The following is a 24,604-nucleotide window of genomic DNA, read 5'->3' as shown; positions in this document are numbered from 1 at the left end:
AGCTAGGTTGTTCTCGCCTGTTAGTCCTTCTTACTGTTGACCCCTTGTATTTACCCAATATTGGGAAATGGGCAAGTCCTGCCAATTTAAGCTGCTGTTAAGATTGGACAACTGTGTTTTCCAGTAAGTGCTTATTGGCTCTTTGGGGGTTTTCCTGTTCTCAGGGCCATCAGATGTTGCTCTGTTGCTTCCTCTCACAGACTCTAACACCAGGTCTTGTGCCTTTTGGTGGATTGCCCGTAATTGCTTATATTTTGGACTTTGTGGGACTACGTTCCTGGTTTTATTATAAATATTTTCTGTGGGTTTTGGTTTTGCTATCTAGTTGTACTGTCCCTTTCTATGTGAGAGACATTTTCATTTATTTGTTTTGTTTTGTTTTTGTGAGAGACATTTTAAAAATGCTGTTATTGCTTTTATCTTCCTGAAAAATAGTTTGATAAACATTCTTTAAAAACTGTAATACATGCAATTCCTTTTTATGTTAGGAGGAAGTTAGAAGGATATTGGTAGGTATTTAGGGTGAATAAAGAAGGGAGATGAAAGAATTAAGAGTGCTAAATAGTTTGATTAAATAATTTTTTTTCCTTCTGTGTCTTCAGTTTGATAAAAGTTCAACAGAGATGGAAGAATTTTCAGTAATGAAGCAACAGCTCCAAGAGAAGGAGGAACTCATTAGCACTTTGCAAGGCCAACTGAGCCAGACACAGGCAGAGCAAGCTGCTCAGGTAGGGTGGAACGTACTTCGTAATTGTTAGAATAAAGAATCACGAAAATCTAATGGGTTATTACATGACAAGTCAATTCAGACACTCACTTTTAAAACCGTAGTAGATGAAAAGTATAAAGCTAGAGTGTTACACTAGAAATGAAAAGGTTGTGCTAGAAGAAGAATTAGAATGTTACTTACCTTGATGAATTTTCCATAACCTAATTGATAACTGTTTCTTAGTTTTACAGGCCCAGATATTTGATTTTAATAGCACCCAGAGATTCAGTCTCATAGGAATGGGTTCATGCTAAGTTCAAAAGAGACTGATAGATAAACTAAAAGAAATACAAATTATTAGGTCGATTCTTTCCTTTTAACAAAATCTTAGTGGGAAGTTAAATTATAATCAGAAGATTACTTAGTGTGTATGTAATGAGAAAGTGGTATAGTTTATGTGGTTTAATAGTAAATGGAACTCTAGTATCTAGTGACATTCTTCATATTTTTTTTCTTCTACTAGGACCAGAATGTTTGGACTGGTGTCCTCAACTCTTTCTCTCTGATTATTGTTCTAAATTTCCAGTTTTACAACCTACCCCTATATTTTTTCTTTGGGAATGCTTTCGACTCTTGACACATTTCTTTTTTTCCTGAAGTGCCTTTGCAGCAGATGTTTACTTTATTGATAACTTGCAGTATTAGTGGTGCCTTCTCTCTGTGGATAGTCTACTGTTGTGTATACAGTTAAAACTGTATATCCTGAAATCCTTACTTTTACCTATTAGCTTTTATTGTGTCCTTTTCATATATAAGCACTATATGCAATTCAGGATGAAAAATACAAAACATAAATTTACCGACAAGTGGCTTAAAACATGGAAAGTCAAGATATATAAACATATTAACAGATGAATCATAATGCAAGTCATTCCAAGTAAGTGCATAGCAACAGCAACACAGACTGAAAGTATTTTGGAGAGGTGAAAGTGGTTACTTTGAGTGTGACAAGAGTTCAACAGAAACTTAAGCAAAATTGTGATGGATAGATAATGTAATATTCTTGACAAGGTAGGGGAAGGTGTTCCATTTGTGGAGAATGGTATGAGCAAAGTCTCAGAGAGGAAAAAGACTGGTACATTTGTGGGAAAGGATGTGTATATGTGTTTGGCTAATGAGGGGACTTCAGGGCCTATACACTTGAAACATAGGATTCCAAGTTCATAGTGATGACAAAATTCAGATAATCACAAAAATGTTGAAGATCTTTTCTTACCTAAAAGGAAAGCCAAGGTCAATTCAGGGTGTCACGAATTGAGAAATCAGCAATAGTTAAGGACCAATGCAAAATGGACTCCTAAAAGCTGGTGGACATGCTCAACTGGAGATTTTTTTTTTTTTTGAGCTTGTAAGAAATCTTTTAATTCTTTGACTCTTTTAGATTTTTTTCAATCTTTAATTTCTTTATTGATTAAGGTATTACATATGTGAGATCTTAATGAAATGAATAAGCAGGCACACACACATGTGTGTGCAAACACATGCATGCACACTCAAAATAGCAGTGATACTGAGCAGCTCACAGTCAGTCAACATATTTTTATTTCATTCTATTAAGAGCCAATTACAAGTGAGGATGATCTAGAACTCTTCAAATAATGACAACTGAAAAGTGCTATCTGGGGAGGTGATGTGGGTTGGGAAATACACAAAGTTCTTTGGTAGAAGCAATTCTTTGAAAATAAGTCTAAAAAGAAAGATTCATGTTTTCTGTTGCAGAGAATCCTGAATAAAAAATCCATTAGTTTGAAGTTTGACTTATGAGGATTTCATTGAAACTTTTCAAGCATGAATATAACATTGAAAGAAGTGTCTAGGGATTAACAGAAATCTAACTTCACTTTGTATGTTTAATATTCTAACCTTGAAACTTCAAAAATATATAACTATTGAATACTTAAACATTTCTAGCAACCATGCAAATATGATTTTCTGTCAGAATTTATATTTAGGGTGACTTCTGAATTTGATAATGGGCTTTCTGTCACATTTGGAAGTTGCTGTCAGGCCTGCCTCTCTTCCAACATTATCAACTTTGACATTCAAACTTTAATTAGAAGAACCTATTGCTTATCAGTTCTCAGTGTCAATCTTTGGAGAATAGTCTATGAGTTTTGTTTGTGATATTTGGGGAGTGTAACTTGTATAGTTTCTCTGGTGTGTCTTTAGTTGAGTTCCATGCAGCAGGTGGTCCGAGAGAAAGATGCCCGCTTTGAAACACAAGTTCGTCTTCATGAAGATGAGCTTCTTCAGTTAGTAACCCAGGCAGATGTGGAAACAGAGATGCAACAGGTGTGTTGCTAAAACTTAGTAGAATGACTGTCATTTTTGGTTAACATTTAGTTAAATTGTCACGGCCATTTTTTTCACCATTACCCACTGCTCTTCACATGGTCTTAGCGTGCTCCTTAATTGGCTTCTTTTTGGTGTCCTTGTCTTCTGTTGCATATTGATTATTTATTTTTTTCTTATCCTACCTTGCCTCTTTAACCAGGTTGTTGGTACTCAAAAGCTGAGTTTAATTGGCAAATGTATGTGGTAGTCAGAAATTGGTTTCCCTTTGGTTTGTTGATCATAAGCTGTTACCTATGTGCATTAAAAACCTGATCCAAAGCTTCAAATCATGAAGCCAGTTTTAAATTTTCAAAAATTAAATTAAAATAGGATTGATTTTGAAGCCATGAAGTCTTTCATCAAGTCAATATTTAAAAAAAAATTATTGAATCTCTTTTGAAAATTGGCTTCATTGATTTTGAGCTTTTCACCTACTAACTCAAAGGTATTTGTTTCTGTTTAGTGTGTAGTGCAGTGTGGTACCTAAAGGGACTCCAGTGGCTTTTCATGATTGATCCATTTAATTATTTTGAGTGAAAACTTTTTCTAAGTTCTAAGCAGTCCTTCAGAATATACCACTAAGGTTTCAGAATACAATGCTTTTTAAAGTAGAATATTAATGTATACATGTATCATAGATTAATTCATTCAACAAATGTCTATTGAGTGCATGTACCATGCATGACACTAGAAGAAAAATGGTTCTTGCTTGCAGAGAATGTTTTCTTTGGTAAGTGAGATATATATGCACCTGTGTTATTTAGGTACAGGACATTGACTACATAATTTTAAAAAGTGGATGTGTGTCATTTTCTTTAATTATTAGAAAGGCTCCCTAACTCACGTACTTGCTTGCGTCTCAGTTTGGTGGTTGTCAGTGCTCTGGAAGAGACCTTTTTCGAGATTCTCTCTTGCTGCTGGTTGGGGAGCATGGCATGCTGGTGTCCCACTCTTTAATCTTTCATCCTCAACATCCAAAAATCTTAAGTTCACAAATCTATGTGACATTTTGAAAGGTAACCAGATGACAGTGCTCATGTGTTAGCACATTATAACATTCTAAAATGTTTCCTTGTCAGAAACTGCGGGTGCTACAGAGGAAGCTTGAAGAGCATGAAGAAGCCTTATTGGGCCGTGCTCAGGTGGTGGACCTGTTGCAACAGGAGCTGACTGCTGCCGAACAGAGAAACCAGGTACTGCCCTCTGATCTCAACTGCCTGCCTCGGCACTACTCATTTCTACTGTAGTTTGCCAGGCAGCAGGTATAAGATTTTGTTATAAGTTTTCAGAGAATTGATGGCATTTATTAATTCTTTCAACAAATTCCCTGTGGTGGTGGTGCATTGTAAGCAAAACAGATACAGTACAGGTTTTTTTCCCTCGTGAAGCTTACATTTAACATATGTATTTTTAAATTTAATATTTACTATAATGTATATCTCTTTTCTTTATTTTTATTGTTGACGCTATTACAGATATGCCTATTTACCTCCCCCCACCCCTGCTTTTGCCCACCTCCGCCCAGCTCCCGCCCCCACCCCGGACCATCACTACACTGTTGTCTGTGTGTTATCCATATGTGTTCTTTGGCTAATCCCTTCTCCTTCTTTCATCTAGTCCCCTCCTCCCGCCTCACCTATGAACTTACATTTCACATCTTTCTTTGCTGTTCTTTTCCTTTGTGATTTTAGACCTAGGTCTTAACTTTCTCTAGAATGCCATATGCTCCTCTGGTGATTCTTTTCTATCAGTTTACCTCTTCTCTGTCTTGACTGATTCTTTTGCTTTATGTACTGTCCCTTCTTTGTTTTTGCTGGTTGACTTTCTGTTGGGTTGAATTAATCCCACCATTTTGTAATATTTCCTTGAATCTAAAGGTGATCAAGGATGCTGATGTTCTAAGATCTTAAACTCAAGTATTCCATTCCATGACTGTAACCCACCTTGTTGTTCCCTTTCTTAGACTTTCCTAACCTTCCTTCTCATCGAGGTCCCTTGATCCTTTCACTTTGTTCCTTTAGTATTATTAGTTCTTTTTGGCCTCTCTCTCTTGCCTGTCCAGTATAGACCCATGTTCGACTATTTTGGCTATTCTTCTACCAGCCCTTGGATTCCTTGTGTCTCTGCCCTATCACATTCAAAAAGCCACACTGTAATGTGGAATCGGTGTCACAGTTCACATTCTCTTCTTGTTCACGTGAGTGCAGATGCTGCTGGAGAAAGTCAGGCATCTCCTTTCTTCTTAATTTGCAACTCTTTTTAAGAAGACTTTCTTGCATAGAAACATATTCCCTTATCTCCAGTCCTAACAAAAGCCATACCCTGACACTGAGGCCCCTTTCTGGTTGTCATCAGATAATCAAGTTCAAATCCCAGTTATGTCACTTACTAGATTGGTACTTTATAGATGATTGCATATATGTGACTTTTGGTAAATTTCCCTCCTTCTCTGCTCCTTTTAATACCTTTTAAGTATCTCTTTTATGGTGTCTATAATTTTGCATTATAATGATCTAAGTGTGACTCTCTCACTGAACTCTGAGTTCCTTGAAGGCAGGGACTGGATTGATTGATTAATTAATTAATTTATTCATTCATTCATTGTTTTTTGAGTACCGTGTACTTAAAATACTATATACTGTGCTATGTGCTAGAGAGCAATGATGATAAAACAGATACAGTCTCTTTCTCTTATTGACTTTATTTTGTATTGGGAGAGACAGAAATTAAAAGATAATGACTCAAATAAATAATACAATTAATGGCACAAATAAATACAAACTGTCAAAAGTATCAAGACGCAAACATTGAGAGTCTTATGCAGTTGTAGGTTTGGTGCTGAGTGTCTAGCCCAGGGGTAGGCAAACTTTTTGACTCAGGGGCCACAATGGGTTCTTAAACTGAACGGGAGGGCCGGAACAAAAGCATGGATGGAGTGTTTGTGTGAACTAATATAAATTCAAAGTAAACATCATTACATAAAAGGGTACGGTCTTTTTTTTTTTTTAGTTTTATTCATTTCAAACGGCCGGATCCGCCCGCGGGCCGTAGTTTGCCCACGGCTGGTAGCCCATGCTTCACCTAGAAGAGGCACTTCCCTTTGCTTATTGAGATGAAAGAATGAATTTATGGTTCATGAGACTTTGTCTTTTTTTCTTAGGTTCTCTCTCAGCAGTTACAGCAGATGGAAGCTGAGCATAATACTTTAAGAAACACTGTGGAAACAGAAAGACAGGAGGCCAAGATTCTGATGGAAAAGATGGACCTTGAAGTGGCAGAGAGAAAATTATCCTTTCATAACCTGCAGGAAGAAATGCGTCATCTACTGGAACAGCTTGAGCAAGCAGGTCAAGCGCAGGCTGAACTTCAGTACCGGTACAGTGCTTTGGAGCAGAAGCACAAAACAGAAATGGAAGAGAAGACGTCTCACATTTTGAGTCTTCAGAAGATTGAGCAAGAGCTACACTCTGCCTGTGATGCTCTAAAGGATGAAAATTCAAAGCTTCTCCAAGAGAAGAGTGAGCAGGCACTTCATTCAGCCCAGGCCATTCAGCAGCTGGAAGGTCAGTGTTTGATTGCTTTTGAAACTCACAGTCCAGAACTTGGGTGCTCCTACTTCAGAATTTTAGGGTTAATAGCATCATTTGCTCAAACCAATTGAATCAATGGAAGGATTAAAGCATCTCTTCTGAACTCTTTGTTGTGTTTCTCCTGTCTCTGATGAAAATTATAATCTTGCTTAATACTATAATTGTACTAAAAACTATTGATAATGATGTGTCAGATATTTAAAGGAATGCTATATAAAATATGACTGGGGTCTGAAGGGTTCAGTGACTGAATTGAGTAGGATTTGGAATAATTTATGGATAACTCAGGCTAGATCTAGGTGCATAGGTAGGGGGACATGGATCTGAATGCTTTTCCTTATCATTGAAAATTTCTTTTTAAAGAAAATTTTTATCCTTGATGAAGGTTTAAGAAAACATTTTTTGAAAAATGTTATTAAAATAAGAGATGCCTCTAATTATTTTAATTCTAATAGATTGTTATGTACATAAAGGAAAGAATTAAGTTGAAGATCTGTATTGAAGAACTGAACATTAACTAGAAAGCCTTGAGGCGCATAAACATGGGAACGGTGTGTTACAAGCACACTGCCCTCTTAAATGAACCATGTTCATGTTTAAAACTGCTATAAAATCTCCATGGACTTTATAACACTTCAGTGAAGAGTAAAGAAATAAAACAAAAAATGCCACGTAGGCCTGTTTTGTTTTACCTTTGAAGCAAGGGGTTTACTGGGGATGCCTTTTGGTCCTTGAGATCATTTAAACAGTTTTAAAAGATGTTGTCATTGATGGCATAATTGTAATTAAGAAAACTAAACAGCATATAATGTATCCCTAGAAAATAATAACTCACTAAGTTTCAGACTTGAGGCAGAAATCTTTTCTATTTATTTTCTTTTCCTTAGATCAACTTGAACAAAAATCCAAGGAAATTACCCAATTTCTAAATAAACCAACTTTGCAGAATGATGAAACGGCAACTCAGACTTCTTTCCCAGATATTTATAATGAGGGTGCACAGGTAATTAAATGTGCATTTCTTATGAATATGGTCTATTTGTGTTTGGGTGTTCTAATGAGAATTTATTCCAGAGGGCAGTATAATAAGCCTTTTGTCCTTTAGGCCTGATAAAATGCTTTTTGGAAGGAATCAGGAAAGACATTAATTTAGTGTCTCAGCAACAAATAATGAGAAAAAAGTAGATAACAAGCACCATGATCTCAGGAGCCCTTCTGATTCTAAGATCTTAAAAATCTGTATTGGAGAGTAATCGTTTCTTTTTTAATCTATAATCAGTTTTCTCAGTTGAGAAGGCAATTTCATTTTTGGTAGGCTGAGATTTGATCAGGTTTAATGCATGCATTTCAGTCTAACCAAATTTATTAGTGTATTATAGAAATCATAATGTTCTCGTTAATTAATTAACAGTAAAACATTTAATTACCAAGTGGCCGTTGATTGGCCAGTATTTTCTTTCTTCCTTCTATAAAAGTTTTTGTGGGAAGTTAGGTTATAATCACAAGAAGGCTGCTAATTCAGCATGAACAAAGGGAGTTATTTTGATGATCTTAATTAGCTAGTGTCAAAGTAGGATACTTGGATTCATTCATCTCCATGTATAAAGATAAGAATGTATCTTTCCAAACTGACAGACATATTGGCCAGCAGAGTCCCATTTTCCCTGGGCAGTACTGTGCACTGATAAAAACTTCTGCTTCCTGGTTTCTAGCATCTAGGCTTTCCAATCTCTTCTATTCTTTCATTCTCAACCTTTCCCTCCAATGTTTTGTTAAGACATTTTAAACAATTCAAAAAAATTGAAAGAACATGAGTATACCCAACATCTAGATTCTGTCACTAACATTTTACTGTATTTGCTTTACCAAATTTCCATTTATCAATCCAGTGATTCATCTTAATTTTTTTACACATTTTACAGTAAGTTGTATACATTTTTCTCTAAATATCTCCGCATGCATGTTATTGACTAGATTTTAATATTTGTTTACTAGAGACCCGATGCACGAAGATTCGTGCAAGAATAGGTCTTCCTTCCCCTGGCTGCTGGCACTGGCTTCCCTCTGGCACCCGGGACCTGGGCCTTCGCTCCGGAGCCACCTCCCATGCACTCTGGCTGGCTCCGTTGCTGCTGCCCAGAGACTGGCCCTGGGCGGCCGGCCAGGACTTGCGGGAGGCTTGGCTTCCTTCGTTGCTGGGGCAACGAAGGAAGCCAAGCGTCCCACCTGAAGGAAGCCAAGCATCCTGCCCGCTCTGGCTGGCTCCGTGGCTCCGTCCGGCGCCGCCATCTTTTTATCTATGGGCTCCATAGTTGTGGAGTGATGGTTAATTTGCATATTACTCTTTTATTAGTATACATAGTTCTTTTGAGGATTTACAAAACATGAAATGTAAAAATATTAAGTATACCATTCATTGAGTTTTGGTAAATGCTTATACATGTGTTATCCAAATCCTTAACAAGATATATTATTACGATAGTATCCTCATACCCTTTTTTTTAAAACTGGGGTTACATTGGTTAATAAAATTAAATAGGTTTCAACTCACATCATTTTGCAGTCAATCCTACCCTTGCTCTCCAGAGACAATCAGTGTTCAGTTTTTCACTGTAGAATGATTATACCTGTTTTACGGCATCATATTAATGTAACCACATATGTGTGCTCTTTTGTGTAAAGCTTCTTTCTTTCACTTAGTATATTTTGAGATTCATTCATCTTGTTCCATATGTTATAATTTATTCTTTTATATTGCTGAAAAGTATTGTATTCTATTTTATGAATATACTTGCATTTTCCTTTTGCATGATTGGGCTATAATTTCCTTGATAATTTCATGGTTTTTTTGCATTTTATTTTCATTTATCTATTGATTTTCCTTTTAAACAGCTTGAATAGAGGTGTAATTTACATACAGTAATTTGCACACTTTTAAAGTACACAGTTTGATAAATTTTGGCATATGCTTTAAACCATCACCACTATAAACAACATGAACATACTCATTACCAGGTCCCCTGTTAATTTCTTCTTCACATCTCTTCCTACCCAGGCAACCTCTGATCTTCTTTCTGTCATATAGCTTAGTTTGTGTTTTTTAGGATTTTACATAAATTGTATATACTCTCTCTTTTTTTTTTAAAATATATTTTATTGATTTTTTTACAGAGAGAAAGGGAGAGAGATAGAGAGTTAGAAACATCGATAAGCTGCCTCCTGCACACCCCCCACCGGGGATGTGCCCGCAACCCAGGTATATGCCCTTGACCGGAATCGAACCTGGGACCTTTCAGTCCGCAGGCCGACGCTCTATCCATTGAGCCAAACCGGTTTCGGCAAATTGTATATACTCTTTATGTGTTTCTGTTTCCTTTTGTTCAGCAAACTTATTTTGAGACTCATCCTATTATGTGTGTAGAAATAATTCATTCCTTTGTATAACTGAGGATATTATACATACATACCACAATTTATCCTCTTGTTGGACAAATTTGGGTGGTTGAAAGCTTTTGACAATTATGAATAAAGCTTCTGTGTATGTTCTTTTATAAATCTTTATTTTCATTTATCTATTGATTTTTTTATCTATGCTTGTTTTATTCTTGGTAAATAACTAGAAGTGGAATGCCTAGATCTATGAGGAATATTTGGAAGGTTTTAAGACACTGCCAGACTGTTTTCCAAAGTGGTTGTACCATTTTACATTCACACCAGCAGTGAATGAGAGTTACAAGATAAACTTTACTTTGTAATAATATATTATCCTTCTATTTTGTTGGATTCAATTTGCTAAAATTTTGTTTTAAAATTTTGCGTTTATGTTCATGAGGAATATTAGGGGTTTTATTGTGTATGTGTGTGTGTGTGTGTTTTAACTTTATTGTTGAAAGTACTACTCTTTATCCCCCCGTAGACTCCCTCCAGCTCTTCACTACCCTAGTGTCTGTGTCCATGGGCTGTGCATATATGCATACAAGTTCTTTGGATGATTGCCTCCCACCCACCCACCTTCCCTCTGAGATTCTACACTCTGTTCCGTGCTTCCATGTCTCTGGATCTACTCTCTTCATCAGTTTATCCTTTCTAATAATAGACAAACATGGTAATTAACCATACCTCCGCTATGCTTCCCATTGGCTAGTCAGCAGGATATGCAAATTAACTGCCAACAAAGATGGCGTCCGGCAGCCACACAGCTGAAGGGAGCAGGAGGCTTGCTTGCTCCAGTGATGGAGGAAGCCAGGGTTCCATGCCTGCTGCGGCCCAGCTCTGAGCTCCAGAAGCAACAATGTTTCAATTATAGAAGCTAAACAAACCCCAGATACCTGCTTTCAGCCAGCTGGGGCCTCAGAGCTTAGAGCGCCCGTGATGGCAACAGAGTTTCAATTATAGAAGCTAAACAAACCCAGATACCTGCTTTCAGCCAGCCACGGCCTCAGAGCTGGAGTCAGGCTTCAGAGCTGGAGCTGGCTCTCAGCTCCAGTGACAGCTATAGAAGGTAAATAAATCCCAGAATAAAAAAAAAAAAAAAAAAAAAAAAAAGGCTGGGAGCTTCAGTCACCCGCCAGCATGAAAACAGCCCTTAGCCCCTCACCCAGACTGGCCAGGCACCCCAGTGGGGACCCCCAACCTGAAGGGGGGGGTGTGACCAGCTGCAAACAGCCATCAGCCTGTCATCCAGGCTGGCCAGGCACCCAAGCAGGACCCCCACCCTGATCCGGGACACCCTTCATGGCAAACCAGCCGACCCCCACCCGTGCACCAGGCCTCTATCCTATATAGTAAAAGGGTAATATGCAAACTGACCCTAACAGCAGAAAGACTGGGAATGACTGGTCACTATGACACACACTGACCACCAGGAGGCAGACGCTCAATGCAGGAGCTGCCCTCTGGTGGTCAGTGAGCTCTCACAGGGGGAGCTCTGCTCAGCCACAAGCCAGGCTGATGGCTGCCAGTACAGCGGTGGTGGTGGGAGCCTCTCCTGCCTCCTCAGCAGCGCTAAGGATGTCTGACTGAAGCTTAGGTCTGCTCCCTGCTGGCAAATGGACATCCCCTGAGGGCTGCCGGGCTGCCAGAGGGATGTCTGATTGCCATCTTAGGCCCAATCCCCTGGGAGCAGGCCTAAGCCAGCAAGTGGTCACCCCCGAGGGGTCCCAGACTGCGAGAGGGCACAGGCCGGGCTCAGGGACCCCCTACCCCCGAGTGCACAAATTTTTGTGCACCGGGCCTCTAGTTTTGTTAATAAGATTGCACATATGAGTGAGATCATGTGATACTTGTCTTTCTCTGGCTGACTTATTTCACTTGGCATGATACTCTCCAGGTCCCTCAATGCTGTCTCAAAGGGTAAGAGATTCTGCTGCATAGTATTCCATGGTATAAATGTACCACAGCTATTTTTAAAATATATTTTTATTGATTTCACAGAGAGAGAGAGAAACATCAATGATGAGAGAAAATCATTGATTGATTGCCTCCTGCATGCCCCCCACTGGGGATTGAGCCCACAACCTGGGCACATGCCCTTGACCAGAATCGAACCTAGGACCCTCAGTCCGCAGGCCAGTGCTCCATTCACTGAGCCAAACCAACCAGGGCTGTACCACAGCTTTTTTATCCACTCATCTACTGATGGGCAATTGGGCTGTTTCCAGATCTTATGCTGCTATGTACATTATGCTGCTATGAACATAGCGTGCATACCTTCTTTCTGATTGGTATTTTTGGTTTCTTAGGATATAAGGAATATTAGTTCGCCTATCGTTTTCTTAATATCTTTTTCTGGTGTTGCCGAATGAGTAATGCTGGCATTTTGGAATGAATTGGGAAGTTGTCCTTTCTCTTTCATTTTTTTAAAAATTCTGTGTATACTTGGTATTATTTCTTTCTTAAATTTTTGGTGAAAATTCACCAGTGAAGCCAACTAGTCCTGAAGTTTTCTTTGCGGGAGCATATTTCTGTACAAATTATATTTGTTTTATATCTTGTAGAAAAATTGTCCATTTTATCTAAAATCTCAAGTTTATTAGGCATAAAGTTATTCAAATAGTTCCTAATTATCCTTTTGATGTCAGTAGAATCTGTAGTGATATTGGCTCTCCCATTCCTGATATTGGTAATTTGTGTTCCCTTTCTTATTACAGGTTAGACTGCCCAGAGGTTTATCTACTTTACTGATCTAAAAAATGGCTTTGGTTTTATTGATTCTCTGTTGTTGTTTTTTATTTTTATTTTATTGGTTTATACTTTGATCTTTGTTATTTCCTTCTTCTGTTTACTTTGGATTTGATTTCTTTTCTTCTTAAGATGTTATCTGAGACCATTAGTTTGAGACCTTTCTTATTTCTAATACTAGAGGCCTGGTGCACAAATCTGTGCACCAGTGGGGTTCCTCGGCCTGGCCTGTGGGATCGGGCTGAAACTGGCTCTCTGACATTCCCTGAGGGGTCCTGGATTGCAAGAGGGCGCAGGTCAAGCTGAGGGACCCCACCAGTGCATGATCAGGGCCGGGGAGGGATGCAGGAGGTTTGCCAGCCAGGAAGGGACCATGGGAGGGCTCCACGGCATGTCCGGCCCATCTTGCTCAGTCCTGATCGGCCGGACCCCAGCAGCAAGCTCACCTACTGGTCGGAGTGTCTTCTCCCTGGTGGTCAGTGCACATGATAGCGAGCAGTTGAACGGCCTTAGCATATCATTAGCATATTACGCTTTGATTGGTTGAACAGCCAACTGGGCACTTAACATATTAGGCTTTTATTATATAGGATTAGAGGCCCAGTGCACAAAATTCATGCAGGGGGGTCCCTCAGCCCGGCCTGCACACTCTGTAATCCTGGACCACTGGCTCCTAACCACTCACCTGCCTGCCTGCCTAATCACCCCTAATCATCTCTCCCTGCTGGCCTGATGACCCCCTAACCGCCTCTGCCTGCCAGCCTGATGACTCCCCTAACCACTCCCCTGCTGGCCTGATCGCCCCCTAACTGCCCTCCCCTTCTGGCCTGATCACCTCCTAACTGCCCTCCCCTGCCGACCTGATCCCCCCTAAGTGCTCTCCCATGCCAGCCTGATTGCCTCCTAACTGCCCTCCCCTGCCAGCCTGATTGCCCCCTAACTGCCCTCCCCTGCCGGCCTGATCACCCACTAGCTGTTCTCCCCTGCAGCCTGATCGCCCCTACCCGCCTCTTCCTCGGCCCCTGCTACCATGGCTTTGACTGGAAGGATGCCAGGAAGATGTCAGTCTAATTAGCATATCACCCTAATTAGCATATATTAGTATAGATAGGCATTTTGTACTATCAATTTCTCCCTGAACTCTGCTTTAGCAGCATCCCTCAAATTCATTTTCACTCAGTTTGCAATACAAATATATCTTTTTATTTATTTTTTGCCCTCTGGCTTATTAAGTTTCCAAATATTTGTAGGTGATATGTTTAGAGGTCTTTTTGATTTTTAACTTAATTCCAGAGTACCTATTTTATATGACTTGAATCTTTTAGAATTGATTGAGACTTGTCTCATGGCCCAGAATATTGTCTATTTTGGTAAATGGCCCAGGTATACTTGAAAATAATGTATAGTCAGCTCTTGTTGGCTGAGTGTTCTATAAATGTCAATCATGTTGGTTGATAGTGTTATTCTTTTCTTTCTATCCTTACAGCTTTTTTGCCTACTTGTTCTCTCAGTTATTAAGATGATTATTGAAATCATCAGACTATAGTTGTGGATTTATCTATTTCTCCTTTATAGTTCTGTCAGTTTTTGTATCATGTATTTTCAACCTGTGTTATTAGGGATATAAACATTTAGGATTTTTATGTCTTTTTGTTTGTGTGTGTGTGTGTGTGTGTGTTTAATTACAGTTGACATTCAGTGTTATCTTGGTTTCAGGTGTGCAGCATACTGGTTAGACATTTGTATAAGTTGTGAAGTTACAACAATCTCCCCATGCACCACCCTCCCCCACCCTTAAGTCTAGCACTTACCTGGCACCATACATAGTTATTACAGTACTAGAGGCCTGGTGCACAAAATTTGTACACAGGGGGATGTGTCCCTCAGTCCAGCCTGCACCCTCTCCAATCTGGGATCCCTCTCACAATCCAGGACTGCTGGCTCCCAACCACTAGCCTGCCTGATTGCTGCTAACCACTTATGCCTGCCAGCCTGATCATCCCCAAACCACTCCCCTGCCAGCCTGATCAATGCCTAAGTGCTCCCCTGCCAGCCCGATTGCCCCTAACTTCCCTCCCCTGCTGGCCCAGTCACCCCTCACTACCCTCCCTTGTTAGCCTGGTTGCCCCTAACTTCCCTCCACTGCCAGCCTGGTCGCCCCCAACTGCCCTCCCCTGCAGTCCTGGTCAGCCCCAACTTTCCTCCCCTGCAGGCCTGGTCCCCACCACTGCCCTCCACTGCAGGCCTGGTCACCCCCAAGCACCCTACCCTGCAGGCCTGGTCACTCCTAATTGCCCTCCCATGCTGGCTTGGTTGCCCTCAACTGCCCTCTCCTGCAGGCTTTGTCCCTCCAAACTGCCCTCCCCTGCAGGCCTGATCACTACCAACTGCCCTCCCCTGTAGGCCTGGTCCCCCCAACTGTCCTCCCCTGCAGGCCTGATCGCCCCCAACTGCCCTCCCCTGCTGGCCAACTTGTGTCCACATGGGGGCGACCATCTTGTGTGTTGGAGTGATGGTCAATTTGCATATTACCTCTTTATTAGATAGGATTATTAACTACATTCTCTATGCTGTACTTTACATCTCTGTGACTATTTTATAATTGCTGATTTGTACTTCTTAACCTCTTCATGTTTTCCACCTAGCTCCCCAAGCTCCCCTCCATCTATTTGTTCTCTGTATCCATGATTTTTATGTCTTTTTTTTTTATTGTGACCCAGTTATCGTTATGAAATGACCTTCTTTATCCCTGGTGACATTCTTTGCTATGAGATGTGCTTTGTCTGATTTTAATATAGCTACTCTATTTTTCCTTTGATTAGTGTTAATGTGATACATCTTTTTAACAATATACATCCTTAACCATTCAGTCTTCTTAGAGTTGATACTATCCCACTCCCCTTAAAATATAGAAATCGTATATTCATAAACCCTTGTGCTATTCCTTTTTTTTCTTTATTGATTAAGGTATTACATGTGTCCTTATCCCCTTGTGCTATTCTTTATGCTATAGCTGCTGTATGTATTATATTAACAAAAGTTAGAAATCCCAGATCACAATTTCAACATTAAGACTTTTCTCCTATCCTTGTTTGATGGACTTAGTTATGGTTTTCTTTGTAATTTTATTTCCTAGCTTTTATTAAGTTTCTTACATGTATAAATTTATGTTTGGGAAAATTTTGGCCATTATTTTTTCAAGTAATTTTCATGCCCATTTTGCCCTTTGTTTTTCTATGGAAGTCTTTACTAAGACTTCCTATTTTTTCATCCATTATAAAATATCTTTCTTTATGTCCTGAGATGCTTATAATCATAGAGCTTTAAAATCATTGTTTGCTAATTCCAAAATCTGCATCATTTTGTACTTGGTCTCTGTTGATTATATTTGTTTGCTTGTTCTGAGTCTTGGTCACATTTCCTATTTCTTTGTGTGATAAGTGATTTTGTATTGAATATTGTGAGTGTTTTTTTCTCAAGATTCTCTTCTGTTATTTCTAAAATCTGAAGAGTTTTGATTACTTTTTATCAGCCAGTAATTAGGACTCAAACCATAAACTCTGGCCTATGGTAGGCAGCCACTCAAAACTTGGTTGTATTATTTTTGTCTTAGCTAGACTGCTTCAAGTCAGCCCTGCAAATGCGCAATTCATTGTTCATAGTTTATATATAGAATTTAGGGCTCCCCTAAATTTGTCCCAAAGTCTGTCTCCTCATTCTTTAAGCCAGAAACACCTGTGGCTTTTCTGTGGCTCACCTGCCCTGTATAAAGCAAATTGGGAACTTCCCTCAGGATAAAAGCCGTAAAATCCTTACACTCATCTCTTGTCATTTCTTTAAGCTTGAAATGAAGGTTTGGGGCTAAGTGAGCTATAAAGACCCTCAAGGCTCAAAAATTCTACAATTTTCTGAAAAATTATATAGAATAATCCCCCTGGAGAAGAAAAATATATAAAAAGACATAAAACTAAAGGTGTGGCATAATTTGATATTTGCCTGTCATTAGAAAAAGCAAACAATACATATGCATAAATGAAACACAAGCGAAAAACAATTGTGGCTCTTCCTCCTTTCCTAAGGGGTACATATTACTTTGCCTGTGTTCTTCCTTGAGAGCTTCTCTATGTTCAGTCTCCTGAAGAGTCACCTTGTTATCATGTGACATTAACCTAATTTTGTGATGTTATGTATTTGTGAACTTAAAGATGTTCTTTCCTATGCAATAGACTTGGGATTCTGTCTTTGTAATCTAGGCTTCAGTTTTACATTCAAAAACCAATGAACTAGAAGCTTGTGTGAAATATTTTTTCTTTCTGGAAAAAATATTCTTTAATAATTACTTAAGCAATAAGTAGATGCTCTTTCTTAAAATATATATATTTTTTTATTGCTTTCAGAGAGGAAAGGAGAGAAGAGAGAGATAGAAAACATCAATGATGAGAGAGAATCATTGATCAGCTGCCTCCTACATGCCCTCTGCTGGGGATTGAGCCCACAATCCGGGCATGTGCTGTGATAGGGAATTGAACCATGACCTTCTAGTTCATAGCTTTATGTTCAACCACTGAGCCATGCCATCTGGGCAGTAATGCTACTTTTAACATATTTTCATGGCTGAAGAACTTTTAGAAGACGAAAATGCTTAAGGCTATCTGGCACTAGTATGAGAGTTTTTCACTGGAGATAATTAATTTGTTGTTTTTCTACAATTTAGGTGGTCACTGAGGAGAATATTGCCTTTTTGAAGAAGAGAGTGGTAGAACTAGAGAAGGAAAAGGGAGCCTTGCTCCTTAGTTCCATAGAACTGGAAGAACTGAAAGCTGAGAATGGTAGGTAAAAATGAAAACCATAATTCTATCTTCTTAACCCACAAGTGCTTCTACTTTTACCATGATATGTATATAATATATAGATTCTCTGATTATTTGATAATAAAAACCTTACTTAGATAGCTGAGGGTGATTATTGAAGACAGGATTAACATAATTTAAACAATTTAAACACAATACCAATGTTTACTATAACTTTTTGCATCATGGGTTATAAATGCTGTAGGATGTCTGTATTATATTCATTTTGGAGTACTCAAGGACTGTTAAAGGAAAAATGGCCTAAATAGGACTTGAATAAGACGATGAATTTTTAAATAGGAAAAATGAAAAAAGAACAGAAATGCCTGGTAATAAATTTGTGAGATGAGGTAATAGAGATCAGTATAAATAAAGGTTCAAAGGTAGAAACGATTTTGGGTGTTATTCATGCTATACTCAACTGAGAACCCTATACTTATCTTTAAGGCCTCAGCTAGAGTGTTATCTTTTTCAGGAAGTTGACTTTGATATCCCAAAGTTGGGTTAAATGCATTTTTGTGTTTTTGTAACATCCTTGCATTCCTTTAACATTATATTAAAATAATTTGTTATATTTTATACTGTTTGCTCTTCAAAGATAAAGGTAAGCTGTTTCAGGATGGGCCATTTTCGTTGTTCTTTGCTTTACCTTTTATCAACAACTAGAATAGTATCTGTCAAATAGTAGCTGCCAAATAAAGTTTTGTTGGTTTGAACTAAATTTAGCATTTTATTCTGTAGGAATGTGTGTGAATAGTTTAGTAAGGATGAAGACATACCTTCTCCCATTTATCACCCACTTCACAAGGACCTTATGATTTTAGTAGCATGTAGTTAATGCTTTACTGATCTGTTTTATACTGATTAACTAATATGCTATGTCTTGAGTGAAAATGAATACCAAGTAAAGTTTGTTTCATTTCTTAAATGCTAAAACCAGTATTTCCACCCTAATCATGCTATAGTTACACTTAGCTCTAAACTGGGGGTTACTTTATTAGGCTACTGGAGGCCCGGTACATGACATTTGTGCACTGGGGGGGTGGGTCCCTCAGCCTGGCCTGCACCCTCTTGCAGTCCAGGACCCCTCAGGGGATGTCTGCCTGCCACCTGCCTGCAGGGAGTGGCCTAAGCCAGCAGTCGGACATCCCCTGAGGGGGCCTTAGCACTGCCACGGAGGTGGGAGAGGTTCCCGCCACCACCGCTGTGCTTGCCAGCCGTGAGCCCAACTCTGACTGAGTGATACTCCCCCTGTGGGAGTGCACTGACCACCAGGGGGCAGTTTCTGTGTTGAGCGTCTGCCCCCTGGTGGTCAGTGTACATCATGGCAACCGTTCGTTCTGCTGTTTGGTCAATTTGCGTATTAGGGTTTTATTATATAGGATTCCAACCATTGTTCCCACCAAAAATTCAAAACATTGTTCAACCCACTCAGAGCACTTTTTTGAGACCTATCCATGATGATTATTTTGCAGTTTTGCAAACAATACCTATCATTGTCATGCAGCTCATTATGGTTTAGAGGTATTACATACGTTCTATTCTCCTTGCTCTTTCCTGCAGAGATCACTAATACAAAAAAGAAAAAAAGGATTTTTTGTATTAGTTTTTCCATCTGGTCTCATAGGTTACCTTTGCTTTATGCATCATGTTCTGCTCACCTCACCCTTTGCACTCTTTTACCACAGTGCCCCTTCCTCAAATAATCTTGTGAAGTGTCTGAACATATTGTATGACTTAAATTTGTTTCATGAATGTTCACTCATTCAGCAAATTTTTATGTGCCAGGCACTAATCTAGTTGCTAGGGATGCTCTGAACATATTAGAAGGGAAGATAGGCCATAAAAATGTATCTAAATACGATCATTTCAGAGAGTGATAAATCTATATCTATATCTATCTATCTATATATATATATATATATATATATATATATATATATATATATATATAAAAGCCTAAGTGACCATTATCACTGGACAACTGGCTGGTAGCTATGATGCTCACTGACCACCAGGGGGCAGGTGCTCAATGCAGGAGCTGCCCCTGGTGGTCATTGCGCGCCCACAGCCAACCTCCTGCGGCTGGCTAACCTACCGCGGTCCCTCCCCCTAGCTGGCCGACCCCAATTGGCCCTGATCGGGACTGAGCGAGGCGGCCCCAATCAGCCCCGATTGCTGGCCAGGCCAAGGGACCCCACCTGTGCATGAATTTGTGCACCAGCTCTCTAGTTGCATTATTATACAACATGGGATAGAACTCAGAAGACTGGATTCTGATTTCAGCTCTCTATGAACCAGCTGTATATAGGTCATGACATTTCTTCGTTTCCTCATATGGTCATTGAGGAGATTTGGACAGCTCCCTTCTAGTGCTAAAATTTGATATCTTTATGAACATATGTAAAAGAACATTGAGGACATTATAAGTGCTATATTAATACAAGATGTTTTTGAAGACAGTAGGGTTATGGATAAATTAAGGCAAATTTATTGCCCTAGAAGTCTCAACTTATTTTTACAGAAATATTCACTGCTTCTTGTCACATGCTCGGATGTCCTTTTACTTTAAAGCCTCCACTTTCTATAATAATAAAAGCATAATATGCTAATTAGGCTGGAAGACCTTCGGGACTAAGCCGTGGCGCCGCGGGGGCCGAGGCAGAGGCAAGCCACCATGGCGGTGGGGACCGAGGCCCTTGCACAAATTTTGTGCATTGGGCCTCTAGTTTATTATATTTCACTCAGGTTATTATTATCACCTAGTAGTAGGTGATAATACCTGCTATTTTCTTGCAATTTCTATCTTATACCTGCTCTTTTCTTGCCATTTCTTTTTAATTAGCCTTCTCTCCCAAACTGCTTTTATCTGTTTCTTTACTCTTGATTATTTCATGCATCTCAAAAAGCCTCACACATAAAATCATGCCTCTGGGTTTTTAAACACTTTACCTATATCTGCTAAGGATATTTATTTTGTGACTTTCAGAAAAACTATCTTCTCAGATTACTCTCCTGGAGGCTCAGAATAGAACGGGAGAGGCAGATAAAGAAGTCAAGGAGGTAAGTGATGCATTCTTAAAATAACCAGAATGTGAACTAGATCACGAGGATTTAGTTTCAAACCTAAACATTTCTGCAATTTTCTAATGTTGACAATTACATTACCTAGAAAGTTAGATCTGTTTAAGAAATTCAGTGGTTATTATTTCCCATATACTCTCATTTATTTCTGAATATTTGGATTCTTTAATTTGTCCTGAACAAATAAAAACAGGTTTGATAACCCATTTCTCATAATGGGTTTTCATTTATCTCAACTTCTTTGCCCATCTCAAATAGTTTCTCAGTAAAGTGCTCAGATAAACACTCTAGTTTACCCCCCCTCCCCCAATCAGTTGGCACAGTTTCACTTAAGATTATATTAAAAAGGTATTTTTGGATGATGTTGCTTTTTATAATCTGAAAATTACTATAATAAATTTGTGATTCCTTAATATTCTGTTGATATAAGATTACTGTTAGCCGCTGTTTTATTAGCTATGTTTTTCCAATCAATAAGTCAATGATAGAGTCATAAATGGCCTTGAGAAATAATGTAACTTCTTAACAGAAGTGTCTGCTTGCTTATTGTATTAAAGTTCTCCAGAGAAATAGAATAGGAAGTGTGTGTGTGTGTGTGTGTGTGTGTGTGTGTGTGTATGTATGGGGGGGGGGGGGAGATATTTTAAGGAATTAACTCACGCAATTGTGGAGGCTGGCAGATTCAGAATATACAGGTTAGGCCAGCAGGCTGGAGACCCAGAGAAGAGTTGAAGTTCAAATCCAAAGGCAATCTGCTGACAGAATTTCCTCTTTGGAGGACAACATCCTTTTTTTTTTTTTTTTTTTGAGTGGGTGGGTAAGACCCACCCACATTATAGAGAATAATATGCTTTATTCAAAGTCTACTGATTTAAATGTTAATCTCACCCAAAAATACCTTCACAGAAACATCTAGAGTAATATTTGACCAAGTGTGACCTAGCCAAGATGGCAATAAAATTAACCACCACAATTATATTGATGCCTTTTCATGGGGCCATTGGTGCTCTGTTCACAAAATTGTCAAAAGGAATTAAATTTTGAAAATAGTAGCATTATATGAATACTGACAGAGTAAAAATAAATTTTGTTTGGCCAGGGGATGCATAATGTTTTAAGATGCTTAGTAGTGGCTAGTGAGAACAAGATAATTTAGCTCAAAAAGGAACAAATAAGAAAGATGGGAATCTGTTAAGAAGAAAAGAAAGAAAAACAAAACAACCAGAAGGGAGAACAAATAGGGAACAATGAAAAAGAAAGATAAAAAGGCACTCAGAAATTGCAAAGAAAGGGTGAATAAGATCATTCCGTGGGATAAGAGAAGGTGAGTAGGATAGTGTAAACTCAGCTGAAAGAGGCAAGCTTGTATTAGGAGAAAAAGTGAGAGTGGCTAGAAACAGTTAAATTCTCTGGTTATATGCCCTCTCCTTATGGGATGACATTGATTTTTTACTGGAGCCAAAAAGTTAATTAAACTGTAGATGTAGGAAGGAGCAAATAGCATGACAGATAGTTCAAAAAGAGGAAATAAGAATACTTCGGGTAAGAGAGAGAACAAAAAAGGAGTTCGTTTTATTAAAGTCTCTGGCAGGTGTGATTCCTTAACCATATCAGATTTTTAATGTATATATGGATGGAAAAATAGGAATGTGACATGAAGAAATTATAAAGAAACATTTTTCCTGTCCCAAATACTGTTTCTAGAAATATGACTGTGAATAATACAGAAAGTGAAGAGTTTTAAATGATTAAAAATAATGCTTATGAAAACTGATGAGATAACTTTTATCAGAATAATAATTCTAAAATAATGAATTTTTTTCTTAGTGGCTGAGAATGATACTAAGCTAATATTCACTGAATACTTACTATGTGCCAGTTTTTGCTAGTAGGTGGCAGAACTAAGATATGAACTTGGACAGTCAGGCTGCAGAGCTTGTACTCTTGACTACTTCATTATTTGACAATTTTCTATCAAATTGGATTTTTTTTTCTGGTAGGAAAAGGTATTATTGACAAAGGTGGAGATTTTATTATACATATAGGTCTGGTGCACAAAATTTGTTCACTCAGGGGGTATCCCTCAGCCCGGCCTGTGCCCTCTTGCAGTCTGGGAGCCCTTGGGAGATGTCAGACTGATGACTTAGGCTGGCTCCCTGCAGGGAGTTGGCCTAAGCCGGCAGTTGGACATTCTTAGCACTGCCGCGGAGGCGAGAGAGGCTCCCACCACTGCTGCTGTGCTCACCAGCTGTGAGCCTGACTTCTGGCTGTGGTGCTCCCCCTGTGGGAGCGCACTGACACCAGGGGGCAGCTCCTGCATTGCGCGTCTGCCCCCTGGTGGTCAATGCACTTCATAGCAACTGGTTGTTCTGCTGTCTGGCCGAAACTGGTTCTCTGACATCCCTTGAGGGGTCCCAGATTGCGAGAGGGTGCAGGCCAGGCCAAGGGACCCCACTGGTGTACAGTCAGGGCTGGGGAGGAACACGGAAGGTTGGCCAGCTGTTGAGGGACCGCGGGAGGGCTCCAGGATGTGTCTGGCCCATCTTGCTCAGTCCTGATTGGCCTGACCCCAGCAGCAAGCTAACCTAACAGTCAGAGCATCTGCCCCCTGGTGGTTAGTGCATGTCATAGCGACTGGTCAACCGGTTGACTTTCTGCCCCCTGGTGGTCAGTGCACAGCATAGTGACTGGTTATCTGCACCCTGGTGGTCAGTGCACGTCATAGTGAGCAGTTGAGCAGCCTTAGCATATCATTAACGTATTACGCTTTGATTGGTTGAACAGATGACCAGACACTTAGCATATTAGGCTTTTATTTTATAGGATACTGTCCCCAAACTCACTTAATAAAAATACTAATTAAATTTACTATGAGATTTCACTGATTTTGTTTTCCTAAAAAAACAATTATAGAAGTAACTTATATGGATTGAGCAGTTTAACACAATGATCTCTCTATATAAAAGCCTAAGCAACCGGCCAACCAGCTGATAGCTATGATGTGCAATGACCAGCAGGGGGCAGACGCTTTGACTGATAGCTATGATGCACACTGACCACCAGGAGGCAGATGCTCAATGCAGGAGCTGCCAGGCTGCGGTGACTTGACAGCTACGGTTCTCCGGTGACGCAACCAGAGCCAGAGAGGAGGGAGCCCGATTCCAGGGTGTGCCACCCAAGAACCACCCTCTTGCAATCCGGGACCCCTCAGGGGATGTTAGAGAGCCAGTTTCGGCCTGATTCCCACAGGCCAGGCTGAGGGACTCCACCAGTGCACGAATCCGTGCACTGGGTCTCTAGTCTTTATAATAATAATGATTCCCATTTTGCCAAAGAAGTCCGTAATTTCTTACATAAGTTCCAGCAAGACTGATTATTTGATCCTGATCATTTATTTCAATCTATAGCAAGCCCTCACTCAAATAATGTCATTTCATTCAAAGTTGTTTCATTATAATGTTGATAAGATGCTGCAGGAACTTAACTCTTTTTTATATCAATTAATCTATGGTAAAATTGGTTTCATTATACATAGTTTTGCCACAGTTCTAAAAATCTATCAATATCATGAGGACTTACTGTACTTGGTTAAAAATACACCTGTCTATTAATTGCTCATTTCAAGTTTAGAAAAAGGAATTTTATAACTTCCTCCTTGGTATAGTATGAAACAAAAATTTTATATAGTTCCTGTTTCCTTTTTAAGTTTTAAGCATTTCTTGGGGGAAACAAGTAGGTATTTTAATTTGAACAAATAAAGTTTCCCAAGTAAGCAATATCTAGAAAATAAGTTACAG

General features: G+C 39.3%; 1 protein-coding gene across 9 annotated transcripts in view; it reads left to right on the top strand.

The window, feature by feature from the left end:
* The window catches only part of GOLGB1 (golgin B1), a 78,998-nt gene that overhangs the window by 23,569 nt on the left and 30,825 nt on the right, over nt 1-24,604 (top strand). For 7 of the 9 annotated variants that reach the window (XR_004973919.1, XR_004973918.1, XM_036348303.1 and 4 more), the window contains exons 6-12: nt 603-728; nt 2,939-3,061; nt 4,183-4,296; nt 6,264-6,666; nt 7,581-7,696; nt 17,588-17,702; nt 20,713-20,786. Coding sequence is in view for 7 of the 9 variants with exons in the window: in XM_036348303.1 (XP_036204196.1) it covers nt 603-728; nt 2,939-3,061; nt 4,183-4,296; nt 6,264-6,666; nt 7,581-7,696; nt 17,588-17,702; nt 20,713-20,786 (1,071 nt within the window). In the remaining 2 variants the exon portion in view is untranslated. The remainder of the gene's footprint in view (nt 1-602; nt 729-2,938; nt 3,062-4,182; nt 4,297-6,263; nt 6,667-7,580; nt 7,697-17,587; nt 17,703-20,712; nt 20,787-24,604) is intronic. The other 2 variants (XM_036348299.1, XM_036348300.1) reach the window with 2 other exon arrangements.

The sequence above is a fragment of the Myotis myotis genome, unplaced genomic scaffold, assembly GCF_014108235.1.
Source record: "Myotis myotis isolate mMyoMyo1 unplaced genomic scaffold, mMyoMyo1.p scaffold_m19_p_2, whole genome shotgun sequence".
In the NCBI taxonomy this organism is placed as follows: Eukaryota; Metazoa; Chordata; class Mammalia; order Chiroptera; family Vespertilionidae; genus Myotis; species Myotis myotis.
The sequence above is the reverse complement of the archived record's forward strand: the minus strand, read 5'-3'. Positions and strand labels throughout refer to the sequence as shown.